Source organism: Cydia strobilella, chromosome 5, assembly GCF_947568885.1.
Source record: "Cydia strobilella chromosome 5, ilCydStro3.1, whole genome shotgun sequence".
NCBI lineage: Eukaryota > Metazoa > Arthropoda > Insecta > Lepidoptera > Tortricidae > Cydia > Cydia strobilella.
The window spans coordinates 6,394,199-6,413,219 of record NC_086045.1 but is presented as its reverse complement, the minus strand read 5'-3'; the positions used below and the strand labels follow the sequence as shown (position 1 = coordinate 6,413,219).

The 19,021-nt window shown below is 36.1% G+C and overlaps 2 protein-coding genes across 2 annotated transcripts in view; one reads left to right on the top strand and one right to left on the bottom strand.

Annotated features, from left to right (window-relative positions):
• The first annotated feature begins 4,051 nt into the window (after positions 1-4,051).
• Positions 4,052-9,009, top strand: LOC134741845 (trypsin-3-like). The gene is made up of 5 exons (XM_063674737.1): positions 4,052-4,188; positions 5,466-5,685; positions 6,772-7,021; positions 8,077-8,226; positions 8,780-9,009. The coding sequence occupies exons 1-5, from the start codon at positions 4,128-4,130 to the stop codon at positions 8,930-8,932; spliced, it is 834 nt and encodes a 277-aa protein (XP_063530807.1). The 5' UTR covers positions 4,052-4,127; the 3' UTR covers positions 8,933-9,009.
• Positions 9,010-13,740: 4,731 nt separating this feature from the next.
• LOC134741751 (cholecystokinin receptor type A-like) overlaps positions 13,741-19,021 on the bottom strand; it is a 31,499-nt gene continuing 26,218 nt past the window's right edge. The window contains exons 9-11 of the mRNA XM_063674645.1: positions 17,620-17,723; positions 17,127-17,243; positions 13,741-13,836 (exon numbers count right to left, since the gene is read on the bottom strand). Coding sequence (XP_063530715.1) covers positions 17,209-17,243; positions 17,620-17,723 — 139 coding nt within the window. The 3' untranslated portion in view covers positions 13,741-13,836; positions 17,127-17,208. The remainder of the gene's footprint in view (positions 13,837-17,126; positions 17,244-17,619; positions 17,724-19,021) is intronic.

Here is a 19,021-nt window from a genome sequence, read left to right as displayed (position 1 = left end):
TCTCCTCGTACCTCCCTCCACATTCATTCTCACACTTCCCACACTTTTACACAATTTGATGTACTTAGGTATTTTAATCATAGCTACGGTCGGGCCGTTTGATTTTTTTCGATTTTTTAATTATTATATGAGTAGGAGCGAAAAACAGGTTTCATACAATTTTTTAAAAGCTAACTTATAATAAAGTATAAATCGAAAAGAAAAACACGGTCGGGCATAGCTATGATTAAAATACGTCAAATTGTGTAAAAATACTTTTCATAATGTCAATATTCAGGGAGCAAAATGAGGACTACTTTTGTATGGAAAATCGACAGTCCCCCTATCCTCTTAAAGCCCCATTTAAGGATGACTCACGTTAGACCGGGCCGTGACCGGGCCGGAGCTTCCGGCGCTTACTTTTCTATGACATGACAGGTGATCACGTGATGATTTCCATAGAAAACGAAGCGCCGGTAGCTCCGGCCCGGTCATGGCCCGGTCAAACGTGAGTCATCCTTTAGACGGTTGAATAATTTACATGTAATATTCGATACATTACATTTCATTTCGATACTGGCAGAAGAGTGTCAAGTATCGGCGGTTCTGCGGCCGGCACCCTGATACTGCGGGGTTGCGAACTGCCTCGCAGCCATAATTGTGTGCTTTTAGTTTTAGTTTTTTTTTTAGTTTTAAGATATATTTTATAATGATACGTATGCTAGTTTCATTGTATTTATCTATGGACCAATAGTTGCCTGAAAACACCTGAAAATAAAGAATTTCATTTCATTTCGTTGCTAAATACAAAGTACCTCCAATAAATTCAGTCGATCGACCAAATACCGCAATGTAACAAAAACCGCAAGCAAGTTCTTGAACCGTCTAAATGGGGATTAACGCAGCGTCTTACGTAAGCGAACAATTCGCGAACGCATAGCAAAGCGGCGCGGCGGGCTCACGGCGCTCGCGTTCGCAACGAGATCGCCCACGTAGGGAACTTCTATAGGTATCAAAGGATTGATTCACCCCGCCGCTTCGCGTTCGCGTGTTTTTCAATAACTCGACGCACACACGAGATTTTCTGTGACTTGTAAGGCAACTTTAGAAACGCCATTATAAGGTGTATAATATAATTAATTTCCAGCCTATTAGAGGTTGAACCCATTTTTAGGGTTAAGATGACTAAACCATTTGCATAAACATTGTAATCCTGACCGGTGCTTCAGAAGCACCTACTGAAATCTGATGGATACCCAATTGATTGATTTGATTGATATGTTGTGTTATTTTATATTTTTGACAAATCCCGTTTTGATAGCGAAGGCCCTATCATAAATACCTTCAATACAAAATGAAACCAACATCAAATTAAATACTCGTACCTGGGTACTAAAAAACAAGGTAAGGTGTATAATGCTTGTTATAAGGCCAGGATTACACTTGTAAGTTTTACTTACGTAAGTAGGGACACAGCTATACTACAGAATGAGATATAAATATCGTTATCTCATTCTAGCAAATAGCTTTGTCCCTACTTATGTAAGTAAAACTTACAAGTGTAATATAAAATGCGTGTAATATTCAAAATGGAAAATCAAATATGTAATAACTAGGTATTTATCTACCATAAACTAAAGACATACTTACGCAATTTACATATTGTACCTATTTGATTTCCAGCGTCCAATCCAAATGGAATCAACACAACGCAACAGCTGCACAACGCCTCGATTGCCCCAGATAAATATATAGCAGGTAATGTTACTACCTGGCAACATACTAGCGACATACTGGCGACATATTGGCGACTAGCGACATAACGGCGACATACTTACAGACTTGCGACATACTAGGATTAAAAAACAATCAAACTGCGTAATTTTCTAATTTGCAAAATACTATACTTCATTCCAGATATCATGAGACAGAACGAAAGATATTAAAATTATTTTAAAACGGGTTAGTCAAGTATTATTAAGTCGAATAAATTAAAATAATTTTAATATGTTTGAGTCTCACGGGAGTCGGGTGTGGTGCGGGAAGGAAAGATGATTCTTTTTAGTGCAGTTTAGTGCATATCATTCAATAAAATACCATTCCTCAATTAGATGTATTTTAAATGTAATATGTATAACACCCCTAAGATCAAGTGTTAAGTACTGGACATACGTACGGGAGGAGACGCGACGTCATCGCGCGACCCACACTCTCACCTACCTACCTCGCCGGCAACGGACGAGTACCGAATTAGTTTTTATAATTGTTTGGCCGGGATTTATAGTTGTAATTAAGGCGGAATAAACCAGCCTATTTTGATACAGTCCGCGATTTTATTTATACGTCCCTGTAGGACCCTAACATCAAGTCTCCCCTTCAGATGGTGTTATTATTTTATAAACGTACTATGAGACTCAATTAGCTAACTTGTAATAGTTTGTCTGTCATTTTGACTTATGTACTCGTATTTGTTAGAAAGAGATATAACATAACTTTCATAAATAAAGGGAGCAAGTTTATAGCTTCATAAGGGTATACGTCCTTCTAATCAACCACTCAATATCAGTTCACAGTGGCGCTGAAGTGGATACACCTGTCACCTGTTCTTCCACTCGAGAGATAACGGATTCGGAGAAATCGTGAAACTAAGTCGTCAAAGCAACAACAGCTTAATCACAGCGACTCTCCAATCGAAATATGGCGTTTTAGATTGGTCACTCTACATTTTAGCTCAAACTAAAGTCGGGGTGTTAAGGAGCAGATACACATGCTACTAGTACAATAAAGAGTTTACTACTACTACTACTAGTTGAATAGAGATGATGTTGATTATTTTTATCTTTTATTGGAACGAAGTTCCTTATCGGACGGTTTGCGGATGGGGGGCTAGGCGAAAAAACGTGTAAGATTTTACCGTAAGACTATACGAGTGCGATAGATGCAAATCGTCACACCATATTACTACGATAGATACAAATGTTTGATATTGGCGTCACATACCATACTAGTGCGATAGATGCAAATGTTAAATATTGGCGTCACAAGCCATACTAGAGAACAGAACAGAACAGAACAAAGCTAAAAACTAAAAACAAAACGAAAAACGAAACACGAAAAACGAAATACTAAACACTAAACATTAAAAACTAAAACAAAACAACAACAAAATAAAACAGCAGAGCAGAGCAGAGCAGAACAGAACAACACAACAAAGCATGAACACGAGCAAGAGCACAAGCATGAGCATGAACAAGTCTCCAGCCTTTCTTACCTTCGTTTCAACCGCCGAGTGTTTGGACACACCACTTGAAACAATGTTGTTGTATAAAACAATTGAAATTACTTTCTTATTTCCTAATAAAGTGAACGAAGTTCGAAGTTAGCGAAGTGAGTTAGTTAGTAAAAATTTTTGAACGTTGTTCTTGTATTTAATATAATGCATTTTTACGAAGTTTCAAGTCCCTTAGAAGAATACGTTCCTTATATTAGGAACTTTTAACACATTTTAAACCCCTTAGACCCACTTGCACCATTTCACTAACCCGGGGTTAACCGGATAAACCTGGAATTGGGGCAAAATTATTTTCGTTGTCTTGTTTCTGACCACTCTGTCACGCCTCTATCTTTGTCGATCGAAGTTTCAAAAAACAAAAAAAAAATCTTGTTCGCACCTTTAAAAATGGAACTCCCCGTACTTAAAATTGTAACCAAATAAAGGCAAATGTAAATTAGGTTGACAGTCGCTCTCGCAGCCGTCCAATATACAGAATGAGCCTATTTAGTATCGAGTCTTATGGATATATGTCTGCACATGTATATAATGTAACTTTTTTTGATAATAATAATTTGTATTTGTATGATGGTTTTGTAATTACTTGTATGTATGTATATTTTCGTCACATTTTGTTAGCTTCATCACAGGTGTGAAATTGACGCCCGCCTTTTAATTGACTATGTTATATGAATATATAGATAAATGACAACATACATGAATAGATGTGTTCGCTTCTTAACTACTCATAGAATATGACACATTGTCAATTAGTAAATTAGCATACACATATGTGGGTGATATATATTCAAGTGGAATGGCGAACTGATAATATAAAACGGTGTCCCAGTTTTATTTCGTACTGATTGTTCAAATAATGGCCGTGTTCGGGTTCAGTTTAATTGCTTTAACTGTGATTACATTATGTTGTGCATTAGGTAATTTTTTTCGTTCCTAATTACATGTGTTAATGGTGCTAATAATGAAATTATTAACAAGTGTGGGAAAAAAACAAATTATTTTATTAAATATTTAGATTTGTGTTTTTTTAAGTAGTCACACTACTATATATAAATTAAAAACTGTAGTAAATGACATCTATTACAGTTTTTATTGTAATTATGAGTTTATTTATTATTTAACAAACATAGAACAATCAATAATCCTTTTAACTGATATAATGCAATGCAATTGTGGTTTATATTTCTGGGTTATTCGTTTATAGTAGATTGTTAACCAAGGGATGAAAGACTCATTTTTGCCGAGGTAGTTTGGTACTCGAACGCAGTGAGAGCGCCAATAGTCCGAGGCTGAAATGATGCCTTTCACTCGATAGTGGAAGCCGCTCGACCCCAATTTCAAAGAAAAACCGCAATGTGATGTACAGGTTAGCCGTTTGGCACACGCATACTAGAGGCCTAAACAAATTTTTTGACCCGCAGTTCTTAAAAAAATGTCCCTTAGGAGGGAGTGCTGAAACATTAATTTTTTTGTATGGTTTTTTTTTTAAACCTATCGTGTGTGATATCATACAAAATGGCTTTTGAGGCGATTTTAAAAATATACCACATCATTACATTTTAGCCGTTTTTTAATAAAAACAAAAAGAATTTTCAAAACATAGAATAGAATTTTATTGGTATTAATCATACCAAGTTTGGGCTCCTCCAGATACGAAATGGCCTATTTTTTTTAGTACAATATACCAGAAATGATACGTGGTATCCTCATATCCAACCCCAAGAAAGCAATTTTGAAAATAATATGATTAACATTTTTTTATTTATTTTTCAATTTTACAAAGTGACACAGTTCTACTTCAAAACCTGTTTACGAGACTTATGGAACTGTACTGCAGATACGGTACATATTAATCATAAAATGATACGTAATATCCATATATTCAAGGGGAAACACCTCTTTAACCCTTTAACTGCGCCTTTTCATCAGTTGGTATAGTTTGTTTAGTTTTTGACACAAAATATCAAGATTGTATCCTTCAAATACGATATATGTACCTTACTGATTTTTTTTGTACAATATACCACAAATGATACGTAATATCTTGATCTAACCCCAAGACAGCAATTTTGAAAATAATTTCATTAAGATTTTTTTTTAAATATTTTTCATGTGTATAATTTTTCAATATTACAATATTGAAAAATAAAATTGTAATAAGTTTATCAGAATGGCACTTATTCTCTTTTTGCAGAATTATCGACTTTCGATATAAAACCAGAGCCTATACCTATTTTGGGTCACTGGTGGGGTTCCGAAGCCGTTAACGAGAACAATAAGATCGTGGGAGGACAAGAGGCCTGGATAGAGGACCATCCTTACCAGGTTTCCTTTATCGTGAACAACTCTTACTTCTGCGGAGGATTCATTGTCAGCGAGATATACATACTCACGGCAGCTCATTGTGCTCAGGAGTAAGTTACAATATAAGAACAAATAAATCAATTAAAATCCTTTATTGAAAATATGATAATAACTACTTACATTAATTTTATAAAACAAAACTATGACAACTTAGAAAAAAAAACGACTAATACTAAACCTACCTAGAAAAAATAAAAATTCCTATAACAAACCCTGGCCTTTTGGCAAGGTGCCCATCACGCAGGCACCATTCCCGCGCTGTATCGCGATAGCAAGCCTTTGCGCGAGAAAGCTGCCCGCGCGATGGTCCCCCGTTGCCTCCCTCAACAAATAAATATACAGGATGGCTAAAAAATAAGTGCATTCACGTAGCCAGTGAGGTTTTCAGATTATACTGAGCAACTTTTACTATGGGACCAACCACGAAATCACGAAAAAAATACCCTCCCATAGAAAATGGACCAGCCAAAATGTATGAAACAGCCAACATCGCAAATTTTTTTCGCGATTTCGGGGTTGGTCCCATAGTAAAAGTTGCTCAGTATAATCCTAAAACCTCCCTGGCAACGGGAATGCACTTATTTTTTAGCCACCGTGTATATTATGGTAAAAAATTGCTTTGAATAAGTATAACAAGTAATTAATAGTTTCGTTTACTGTTGGGTTAGAATAAAATATGGATGAGCTATGATTAAGCAAGTGCTATTTAGTTAAAATAAAAGCATAGAGGACCTATCCTAACCAAGCGAAATTCATCTCTACATTCATTTTAGACATAATGGTTAGTCTGATGGAGCCATTATTATTGCGAAATATCCAGCTTATGTTAAATAATTATGATTTTTGTAACTACTTACCGTTACACTAGACTTATATTGACCGGGATATAGACCGTGATTACCTTCAATATAAGTCTAGTGAAACTAACCGTGAATCATTCAAAACTTTACTTACCGGTAATCATTGTTTTACATTTTTGTTGTATTTGCATGACTACAGTTCTATTCCCATGCCCAAAGGTTGTCTGGAAGAAATCGCTTGCATGTTCGCAGTTATCTGCCTATCTATTTATTTTGTTTTACATTATTTAACAGAGGAAAGGAATAAAATGTTCTTATTTGATAACAATATTTCAGTGTGGACCCAAAAACAGTGGTACTTCGAGCTGGGAGCGCCTCGCGGAAGAATGGAACCATAATACCTATTGCGGAAGTCATTCCCCATCCGGAATACAACGATCCTCCTTTCGACAAGGACGTGGCGGTCATGAAGACCGTAGAGCCCATTACCTTCTCTGATACCATGCAACCAATACCACTTCCGAAGCTTCGGCGGCCTATGAGAGGAGGTACTAAGGTTGTGGTGAGCGGCTGGGGGAGAACCAAGGTAAACATCTTGTTAGCATTCGAGTAACAATCTCCCAAAAAGCATAGTTTCCTCTCTGTTGGAAGGTTAGACGGTAAGTAAATATGGATGGTAGTAGCTGAGGAGCCGGCGATGCTAAATGTGTAGTTAGTAGTTACTCTTTTGGTCCAAGTTAATGGTATAATTTTTCTATAACTTAATATGACACTTATTTGTACGCATTTCCTTAATCTGACGACCACAAACTCGACGCCCGATTTTCACATTGAAACCGTCAGAGTAAGGAAATGCGTACAAATAATTGACAGATTTAGTAATAGCACAACTATAGCGTTAATTTGGACTAATATGACCGAATCCACAATCTGTTTAACGATTTGTTGAACCCCCCACCAACCAATGGCTATAGGTATAAAGGAAATAATACGAGTATAAAGGAAGTTTTCATTTAGGGAATGGAAAATTTCGTTCTTCATACGATATGGTGACTTATGAGCATATTCCCGAATTTATTTTATGTGGAAATTTCACATACTTATTTCGAAACTTAGTAGTGACGTGTGACCTGCATATGCCCAAATTAATTACCTTCATATGTTTTACTAAAAAAATATGACTTTTATTTTTCCTTATAAAATTATTTAGCACGCAATGTATGATCATTTTGTTTTTATGCAAAACTTATTGACGCGATCGACGTTCAAATGTGATAGTTAAGGCTAAATTGAAAATTTCTTCTACAATCGTTAGTAGGCACTAAAACATACGCCTCGATTCAATTTGAGGTTTTGTTAAAAATTCAACTTTATATTTTTATGTACCTACAACCCGGTCACAATATCTGTGCACCTGACCTCGTGACGTCATATCGGCGGTCTGGGTACGGTGTGAAAAAAAGTTTTTTCGAGAAATGTGGAGGTGTAGCGGCAACGAAGATGCTAACCGTACTGTCGCACCGGGGAGTGCGCGGAGAGGTGACAGGGGAAGCGGGAGAGGCGCCACATTCCAGCGAGGTGCACAGATATTGTGACCGGGTTGTACTTAATGCACTTATTTACTAGGTTGTTTGTTTGCAGCAAGGTGCGTCTAGCATTCCTGAGAGGTTGATGGACGTCGAGATTCCCGTGGTGTATTACGCGGCTTGTCTTGCGTCCTACCCGGGGATTCTGACCGAAAACATGTGGTGCGGAGGCAACTACTTCTTAGGCGGTCAGGGAACTTGTCAAGTAAGTAAATAAAATGTGATATAATCTTGTGTTTTTAGATAAAACATATCAGCACATAATTACTATATATATATTGACAGTCGTAACAAACTACAACTTCAGGATCTTACGTAATTTAAGTCACTATAAAATCACTGAGTATATTACTAAGTATATTAACATCTGGTTTTCATTCAGCATTTATCCCCTTAAGGGATGAACTTCGGGATAGAAAGTTTTCCGTGTGTTATCCAGGTTATAAAATGTGTTATATGTCAAATCTCACCCGAATCCATGGAGCGGTTTTTGCGTGACTAAACAACAAACATACATAACATCAAAACGTTCACATAAATGTTATTGAAAACGGAGTATTTACTATATAAACCTATGTTTATGAGTTCTCTCGATATTTTAGCACTTTTGCAAACCCATCTTCACACAGTAAACCACATTCTTATTATATTAGTAGGATCACAATAAACTTGAGTTGGACCTAGATAACTGAACTGAACATTACAATAATAAAATGCGGAAGCATACACGCCAATTTTATTTTTTGGGTGGATTTTAGGGCGACTCTGGTGGCGCTGCAATCCAAGATGGGATGGCCGTGGGGATCGTGTCGTTCGGCCGCGGCTGCGCCCAGCCGCTCTCGCCGAGCGTGTTCGCGAACATCGCCGCACCTACCATACGGAACTTCATCGAGCAACACACTGGTCTTTGAATAGATTACTCTGGAAGGCCGTCTACAGCCTGCCTAGAGGCCGCAATTGCATTATCATTTTAAGAAAATAAATAAAACACACAACTTATAATTTTGGTATTGGTAACAAAAAAGGCAGTTGGTATTCTCAATAAACTTTGATTCGTACCCATTCACAATTACACCTTCCCAAAAAAAAAAAAACTATCTATACAATCCCACTAATTCGAGGCTCCAATTTGTTGGTCAAAAATATTTCAATGTTGGGACTGATGTCATAATATGTGGTATTTTCTATAAAAAGGGACTTTATTGTCGATGGCGCTTACGCCATTATAAACGATGCTCCAATATAAATACAATGCCGCGCGACGTTGTGCGGCGTAAGCGCCATCGACAATAAGGTCCCTTTTCATAGAAAATGCCCCATATTTCACATGATTACTGTCCATTGCATGTATGTTTCTTGAACACCCAAGAAGGAGGTACATAAAACAAGCTATGGATACACGCAAACGAATAGTACTGTCCGAATATTTAAAGGGTGGTTAGTTTAGGACCTAAGAAGTACATTGAGATAAATTTTGCTTAGAAATACAATAAAAATATTAACCATACAAAATAATTCGGCCCGCAATGTAAAGCAACACATAAGTTACGAGCTTTTTAAAGTAACTGTCAACGCTTGTTGGCCGTTACTATAAAAAGCTCGTATCTCGTAATGTCTCATCATGTCTCGTAATGTTTGCAGTACATTGCTGCTCGGTAAATTTTCAAAAATTAATTAGGTACGCAGTCATAATTAAGTGTAACTTAAAAAAACTTAATTAATAACTACACTGATAAATTATATATCTGGTTTAATTTATCGCCCGTATTGGATTTACACACTGTATATTAACTTTTAAATTATGTATTAACAACGGATTAACAACAATTTATAAACTCGTTGTAAAGATATTTTTGAACATGGCTTCAGAAGTTGATTGTACATGTAGTGTAGATATATATTATGTAAAACGATATTTCTACAACACTGATCCAGTCCACTCCAGTATCCAGATTTTTAGTTAAATATCCCAGGTAGCAAAGTGACGTCAGCGGCGTCATAATGACGTAATAATGACGGCATTATTACGTCATAATGACGTCGCTAACGTCATAATTTCGTATAAATGCTACCTGGCAGCAGATACAGTCGCGTGTATTGGCATATCAGCATAAATATTTTTACACTCCTTTTCAATACACAATAAAACTTATTTTCAATAGATATCCAGTGTTACCTATTTCATTACAGTTAATTCGTAATTAACAACAATTACAACTAAATAAATTCGTATACAAGATTACCAACTGGAACTATACCAATTTATTATCCACGATTGCTTGAAAACATACCTGCAAAGTACGGCATTTTTCCGTCATTATCCACAATCCACAACAATCATTAATTGTTATTTAGTTAGGTACAACTGGCACTATTAAATAAAATAAAAAACCGACTTAGTGCGTGTCGGACTACGCATAATGAAGTGTTACACAATAGAAAAAGCTATACAAGCACAAGGGCGTATCTTCGCGGTACTTAAGTTGTTTTAATGAAAGGATAAGTTTTTGGAAAAAACTCGTTTAGTATGCTTAACTTTCTGGCTACGGAACCCTAAAAACAGTGTTCAGTATTTTGAATAACTTGTATAGCATATACCGTAATTTTGGGACTGACCGTTTTTTTATACCACATCGGTGGCAAACAAGCCTGGTAAGCAGTCACCGTAGCCTATGGCTGACGTGTGACATGGTAGACAGCTCCAGGGGCCCCTGTCCTTCGATGATGAATGTAGTATCTCATAGGCTGGCGTCGTAAATGTCTTCTATTTGTGTTTGACAAAATCCTATTATTTGGAACCCTAACATTCCGTACCCAAAGGGTAAAAACGGGACCCTATTACTAAGACTCCACTGTCCGTCCGTCTGTCTGTCTGTCTGTCACCAGGCTGTATTTCATGAACCGTGATATGATACAGTTGCAATTTTTACAGATGATGAATTCTATTGCTGCTATAACAAAAAGTACTAAAATTACGGAACCCTCTGTGGCCGAGTCCGACTCGCACTTGTCCGGTTTTTATTTATGGTGTTCGTTTGTGAAAGCGTCCCGTTGTAGGATTGTCCCGTTTGGAATATGCTAGTCGATTAAGTAGTAACCGATTTAAAAAAAAAAAATACGTAGTATTTGTGAGTACATATACTTACAAAAGTAACGAACAAACAGGGTTCAGTCTCCGGACCTGTATGACAAAAAAAAAATTTTTTTGTTCTATGCCGCAAGTAAATTTTTGGTCAGGTAAAAATCATACTCAGGTAAAAATTATGGCTTTAAGCGGATCATCAGTAGGTATTTAATTACACCTTATATTACCACTAAAGGGGCCCACTGACTATCAGTGACGATATCGGCCTGTCAGTTGTTCAGAACTGTCAAATTTTTGTTCTAACTGACAGGCCGATATCGTCCGGCGGACTCATAGTCAGTGGGCTCCTTTAAATCTTAACATGTATTAACATTAACAACAATAAACTCGGTTTAAACATGTTTTTAAACACGGCATCAGGTTGACTGAACATTTAGATATTTTGTGTAAAACTACATTTAAACAACACCCATTTCAATAACTAAATCAAGATTTTTTAAAAGTTGTGATACTTGTAATCATACAGGTATAGTTAGCATATAAATATAACCATAATTGTTTTGCAGTGGACTATACAATATACATGTACATGTAGTGAAGATTTCTAATTTTATGTATGTATGTAAAACTTATATAGGTACCCAGAAATACATTAAATTATATTAGTCGTGTTCGAGGGGCACGGAAGTTTTATAATTATTTACAACAATAAATTCGTATACAAAATTAACAACTGCAATATAAGTACAATACATAATACAGTACAGGCCAAATAATTTAACATTTTAATTCAACCCTTAATAATGAAGTACACTCGAAAGTAGGTACGTCAACAAGCTGCAAGTGACGAGCTATGGAATGAGCCATGTAAGGGATCTCTTAGAGATTGAATTAAGATGAAAGTAGAAGTGGGCAGCACACATTATGCTGTAGACATAGAAGATTTAAGTGGAGAACTTGCTTTGATCGCTGAAACGTAGGTAGATAATAAATAAGGCATACCGGCGATCATAGCTGGTATAAAATAGATAGGGATAGTCACAACATCGACGCCGTGAATGAAGTTCGTTAGAAAAGACCTACACTCGGCGTTGGGTGGCACTGGCCACGGGCCATAGAAGAATAGGAATGCGGAAGCTAAGAAAGTATCTGCATTTTTATACATTTCAGTATTTTGTGGGCTCAAAATCCTAATTGTTTACTTAACATGGTTTAATTTACAATTTAGGTGCATGGTACAAACATAAAAAAATATAAAACCTTTAGAAAACTTTGTAGTATTCTTTATAGACTAACTAAGCGTAGACATTACACAGTACACTTGAGTAGAGCGTGGACATTATTTTTTATAAAATAATTTGTAAGGATTACTTAATCATTTTAAAATTAATAGGTATATTTTTTTACGAATACTAAAGCTAAAAAGGTAAGCATATTGTCGCTGCCCTATTATGGGTTAAAGCTCTTCAACATAATAATAAAAATGAAAATTATGAATTAAATAACTTTCTGAAATAAATATATTTACAAGTAGCTACTTCAGATCACAATTTGATTATTACATAAGTTAGTTGTAACGATATAATTATTATTAACGATATCAAGTATAAAAATAGGACAGATTTTGTAAACCGCTACAACCAACTTACCATGTAGGTAATATTCCGTTCGTGAAAGCATCGCTGTACAGCATTGCAGTTATAGGAAACGGGCGATATAACTGTCAACCTCTTTGATAAATTGAGAAACGAAGTTGAAATAACACTCCATATAATGGGCCATCCATCCACGCTTCGTCGCCCCATAAACATTTCAGTCTTGTGCCACAGTCCCAAAAGTCTCAATAGCAAAAGTTCACTTGGTATATTATACAGATCAATTAAAATATGTACTAAAACAACTAGCGTCAATTAATCAAAATGCGTGAATGTACCTGTGTAAATCTGTTTATGAAGGCTTTTCTGTGCTTATAAATATTTAGTGTGAGAGTCATACTAAACAAATCTTACAATTGGACCAGCACCAAATTCGCGAAAAAAGAATGTTCGTTTCATACATAATATTAGCCGATCGGATACATATCGATATTTTCCTCAACAACCAATTTTTATTCATGATTTCGAGGTTTATGCCGTAGTGAAAGGGTTGAAAACACCTTGTTATTTATTATGATCAAAGGTTACTAACACAAATAAGTACAGGAATAAGTAACTAGTTTAAATTACTAGATCGATCTGTAGGTACATGTAGGTACTTACTCTTCTTTTGACTGACCTTAAATTACCATTTGCACCAAGCTTTTCTCACTTCATTAATTTCGATTGGTCGATTCATTTTCCAGCGCGCCTGTGATTGGCGGATTCAAATTGGATTGGATAACGCGCATTTAAATTGGAGCATTATACGAAATTGTCTGCCGTATTCCCGTACAAACGCGAATTTTTCGAAGACATGAGTTTTCTCTCCAAATAAATGTGAATAATGCTCAATAAAATAATGATGAACTTGAAATGTTGAAATAATGGAGGTAATAAACGAAATAAAATGCGTTTGTACGGGACAACTCATGGAATGCCCCATTTGTGGTTAGCCGATTCATGATAGGCGCGCTTGTGGTTGGCCAATTCATTCATAGCGTGGTTGTGACTGACCCGTGCTCTTTGTCAGACCGTTTCGGGCCCAGGTGATACGATACAGGAACTGGCTGCCTTCTACTCCCGTTTCTATTACCTGGCAACAAAAAAAATACTACATACTAACATTGACTTACCCGTAAGGCCCGTCTTTACATAGTAATATATAAGTCAATGATATTATCATATTGGGTACACTACATAATTCCGAAATTTTTTATTCTGAATTTTAGAATGTCGATTTCTATCATTCCGATTTTTAAATGCTCGACCCATCAAAATTTCGACTGTCGTAATTACGAATGATGAAAATCACGAAGGTTTCTATTTCCGAAAACCCGAAATACCGAATTTTGTAAATTCCTAACCACATAATTCCGATTATAACAATTCCGATGGTGACAAACACCGAATTTAACAATTACGATTTTTGAAATCACGAATTCCGAATTGCCATTATTCCGAAATTTTAAATTCCGAACCACATAATTCCGATTAAAACAATTCCGACAGTGACAAACGCCGAATTTAACATTTACGATTTTTAAATAAATAAATAAATATTATAGGACATTCTTACACAGATTGACTAAGTCCCACGGTAAGTCCAAGGAGGCTTGTGTTATGGGTACTCAGACAACGATATATATAATATATAAATACTTAAATACATAGAAAACACCCATGACTCGGGAACAAATATCTGTGCTCATCGCACAAATAAATGCCCTTACCGGGATTCGAACCCAGGACCATCGGCTTCACAGGCAGGGTCTCTACCCACTAGGCCAGACCGGTCGTCAAAATTTTTAAAATCACGAATTCTGAATTGCCCTTATTCTGAATTTTATAATTCCGAATTGACGTGATTCCTATTTTAAACATCCCAATTTTTAAATTTCCGAATAACGATATTCCAAATATATTGTTAAAGTTCGTTTTCTTGAGGATCGCAGTTCTAACCTAACCTAATCCACTTCTGGCAACAGTTCGTTTTCTTGAGGGTCGCAGTTCTAACCTAATCCACTTTTGTGGCAACAGTTCGTTTTCTTGAAGGTCGCAGTTCTATCCTAAAGTAACCCACTTTTCTGGCAACAGCAGTCGCAGTTCTGCCGAATTTTTATGCCAAAAATATTTTATATAAAAGACCAAATTTCTGAATACCGAATTATTTTATTTCCGATCGGACAATTATTTTTCGGAATTTAAGAATTCGGAAAAAAATATTTTAGGAAAAGTGTAAAATCGGAACTTTAAGCTTTCGGTCAAATGACAATCGGATTTTATGTTTTCGGAAATAGCACATTCGTGATTTTATTCCATCGCGTTTTTAAAAATCGTAATTTTGATATTTCGGGATTATGAAAATCGAGCTTATAAAAACCGGAAAAACATATTTCGGAATATTTGGGTGTTCCTTATCATATTATGTAATTATGTATAAAGGGGCCCATTGATTAGTCCGCCGGACGATATCCGGCCTGTCAGTTGTTCGGAACTGTCAAATTTTTGTTCTAACTGGGCCCCTTTAGAAACTACAGTCTGTTCTTAATTCGGAAATGAAGCATTCGAGCTATAACCATTTTAAATGCTTATTTATCCATAAATATTATTATGTATTTCTAATAGAAGAGGCTCCGTGCGGTTACCGATATTTCATTTCGTCATATAAGCACATGTGGCGGTCCGATATTTTTTTCGCATTTACTCAGACATTTTGGACTGACCATTTTTTATTGGCTTTGAATTCGGGAATATCGGGGTCAGGTCACATGATTCAGCTCCATAAATCAAATATTCTAGAGGCCGATAGTGATGTCATTTGTTACGGTTTTGACACGACCACAATCCATGATGCCTAACATATACGTAACGACACAACACAACAGTCATTACATTTCAAGTGCTCAATACAGCGTGAGAAATCGTCAAGATCTTTAAATCAAAATCGGCCTCCTAATTTAATTTTTTTATTATGAATATCGAGCATTTATAGTTGGTCAAACCAAATTGTCAGTAAATAAGAACAAAAAAAAACTATACTCATCCTTTTCTTTTGGGTGGTAATACTAGTGTTAGACAAAGATAGTATGATTCTCTCTGTCTATGTTTGAAATGAGACAGTCCTTTGACAAACTATACATTCAAGTACGTAAGGCCATTCCATCGGTTTGCCGCTATCACTGACACGATCATGCGCGCCAAGTGTCAATTTTGAACGAATTTTGTCGATTTTTATTTATTTTAAAAACGTTACCTTACAATATCGAATTTAGAAAGCTATGAAATTAGTATTTAAGTTAAGATTGTTTTTTCTTCTTTTTTTGTTTATTGTATCACATAATAAATTTAATAACCGAGTAAAGTTTGATTAAAAGTCCGAGTTATAGGTTACTTTGGGAATTAATTGTATCGAGCGAAGTGTCATAATTCGTGTTTTGGAAGCTATGTTATTGACGATAATATAGTCAAGAACACGTCTACGAATATCAACGCCTCTTAGAAAAACATGATCATATAAGGAGACTTTTCGCCTTCTGGCTCAGGAACCGCCTTAATACTTAATTGAATGTAAATGCTTGATTTGATGACGATAAAAAAACACTACTTTTTCCACTTTTAATTTATTTTTTAAGCTTTGGAAGCCGTTTCTGCTTGATACTCGTACAAAATTAATTTAGTATGGGGTGGTGCATCGTTAGATCGTTACTGTAGAATATCTGTGATGCGCTTTTTTTCGGCGTTTAAAGCAGATGATTATTTCTCTGTGCATATCTTTGACCATTTGTCACAGAAAAGGAAACTTATACCTGCAAATCCTGAGAAAATTCGCGTTCGTACGGGACAAGGGTAGACAATTTCGTGGAATGCTCCTTTCAAGTATTAAAATAAATTAAGAAGCTTAATAATAACAAAAATGAATATTTGTTGATTTTTAAATAAATGAATGCGTAAAACGGTGTTTGATATTTTCAATTGATTTCATGACCACTGTGAGCAGCTGGTGATAAGATTATTATTTTTTACTTGTTTCGTTGAACAATTATAACAGCGAATTATCATCACAATAGTCTTAAGTGCCATATACCCTACTTTCCAAAAAACGAAACGACAGAAGAATTATATCTAACTACTAAAACTGCTCACAAAATTTCCCAAGAATCTGTTAAGAAGCCTGCAGATAAAAATATCCGCACATACGAATTTAAGCCCAAGCTGAAACGGAGACCTTCGTTAACGCTCGGTCAATAAAAAAAAGTCATTACTATTAAACCTAAACTCGAAGCCATGGTTCCTAACAACAGATGTCGCTATCTCTCATAGTTTCTGACTTCTCCCTACTGACCCATTTGGATTGATCACCCTGTATAAAGCTCTCTATCTCACCTGAGTGATGGGCCTTGATATGACGGCCGGCGCGGGCAGGGCCGGGTGGTTCCCGCTTGAGGAATTGGCCAACGAGACGCTGCTAAACGCATTCCTCCCCCTCCTGCCCTTCCAGCTCTGTAACAAATGCAATTGCAGTTTTATCTAAACAACTGTAAAGCCAATATTGCTGCAATTTCGATTATGTAAATACTAATGTTTGTACCTATTAAGGGTCCCCGGCAAGCTCGGTTCTCCATACAAACGTAGTTCCGCTATCATTTTAAAAAGACTAGCTAGATTGCTCTAAAACTTTGTACGTGTCTATTGTAAAATAGACAACAACATATTGTTGTTTTATCACAAAGCTAAATCGGAACGGGAAGTGGGTCAAATTTAGCTTCCAAGATACTGGATTAGGTTAGCCGATTTGGACGACCTACCCCATAAAAAAATTTTTTTTCGTTTTAATTTTTTTTTCTTCTACAGGATCCTTATGAAATGTTATAAATACCTGAGCGTCCAGTGTGACTGCCCCGGATCACGCAAGGCGCGACTTCCTGGCTGGAAGGTGGAGGTGTTGGCTGCTTGCACTCCAGCTTCTTGTCGAAACAGTTCCTGCAATACTCCGTATATTTAACCACCATCATTTTTATTCATGGCGCTTTCAGTACGAATCAAATTTTGACCCCTATGTATGTTTAGCGAAAATTAACGGTTGCGGAAAAATGAATTAATTCCACTGGGATTCCTTTTAGAGCATATTAAAAAATTTGTATGTTAAAAATATCAAAGTCTTACGACAGTAAAATTCTACCAAATCACAGAGGAAAGAGGAGGACGGCCGTTTCTCCATACAAACGTAGTCCCCATTTTCCTCTCTGGATATTGACATCATGAAAAATATGTATTTTCTTTCTTTCTTTTAAAATATTTTTACTTAATTTAACCCTATGGTTAAATTTAGATTTTTGATTTTTGTAAAAATTAGAAGCGAAAAACAGATTTCATACAAATTTTTATATGCTCCTCTTATAATAATTAAAAATTCGAAAAAAAACAAACGTAGTGGCAAAGCTGTGGTTGATATACAACAAATGTCAAAATGTTTTCAATAATGTTAATATCCAGGGAGGAAAATGAGGACTACGTTTGTATGAAAAGGTGATTTCGCGCAGGTCCTCCACTTTCGTCAAAATTATTTAGTACTGTCTACAGTTTGTTCGGTTGCAATTACTCGGAAACTCGGGAGCATTTTTTAGGGTTCCGTACCAAAAAGGTACAAAGGAACTCTTATGGTGCGACTGCCCGTCTGTCCGTCTGTCACATCGCTAAATATATCGAAACTACTTAAGCTATCGATTTGAAATTAGGAATAGTTATTAAAAACGCTAACCCAAACGCATCGAAAGTATTTTTTTTTTCAATTAACTAAAAGGTTGCAAAATTTTAAACTAGATACTAGGTCAAGTCGCACTTGACTGGTTTTTTTACATCTTGATCACTCCCCCTACAGTGCAAGTGTGAGTGAGGTGCAAAAATTCATAATAACGGCGATGACGCAACATTCAACTGTTCGTTAATAATCACCCCTATTTTGTTATACCCAATAATTTCCAGCGGTTCCGGGCACACTCGAACGCAATCCTTTCTCGCAAACATGTTAAATATTTAAAGAGTGATCCTCAGACAAAGCATGGCCGCTGTCTACACTCGCGTGCATCACTGCATTTTTTCCGTCCGCACCCAATATTCGTCTTTGTAATTCTATACCCGAGTCTAAAAATCGGAAAAAGCTGGGGGCGATCACTAGCATATGGAAAAGTAACAACATTTTAATTTATCGATATAAGAGCTGACATATCTAGGTAGGGACCTGATATTAAACTTTGCCCCCGAGAATCAGATGTCTGTAG

Coding starts and splice junctions, on each gene's coding strand:
- LOC134741845 (XM_063674737.1), top strand. CDS start 4,128: ATGGCCGTGTTCGGGTTCAGTTTAATTGCTTTAACTGTGATTACATTA. Junction 4,189..5,465: donor TACATTATGTTGTGCATTAG/GTAATTTTTTTC, acceptor CTCTTTTTGCAG/AATTATCGACTTTCGATATA. Junction 5,686..6,771: donor GCAGCTCATTGTGCTCAGGA/GTAAGTTACAAT, acceptor ACAATATTTCAG/TGTGGACCCAAAAACAGTGG.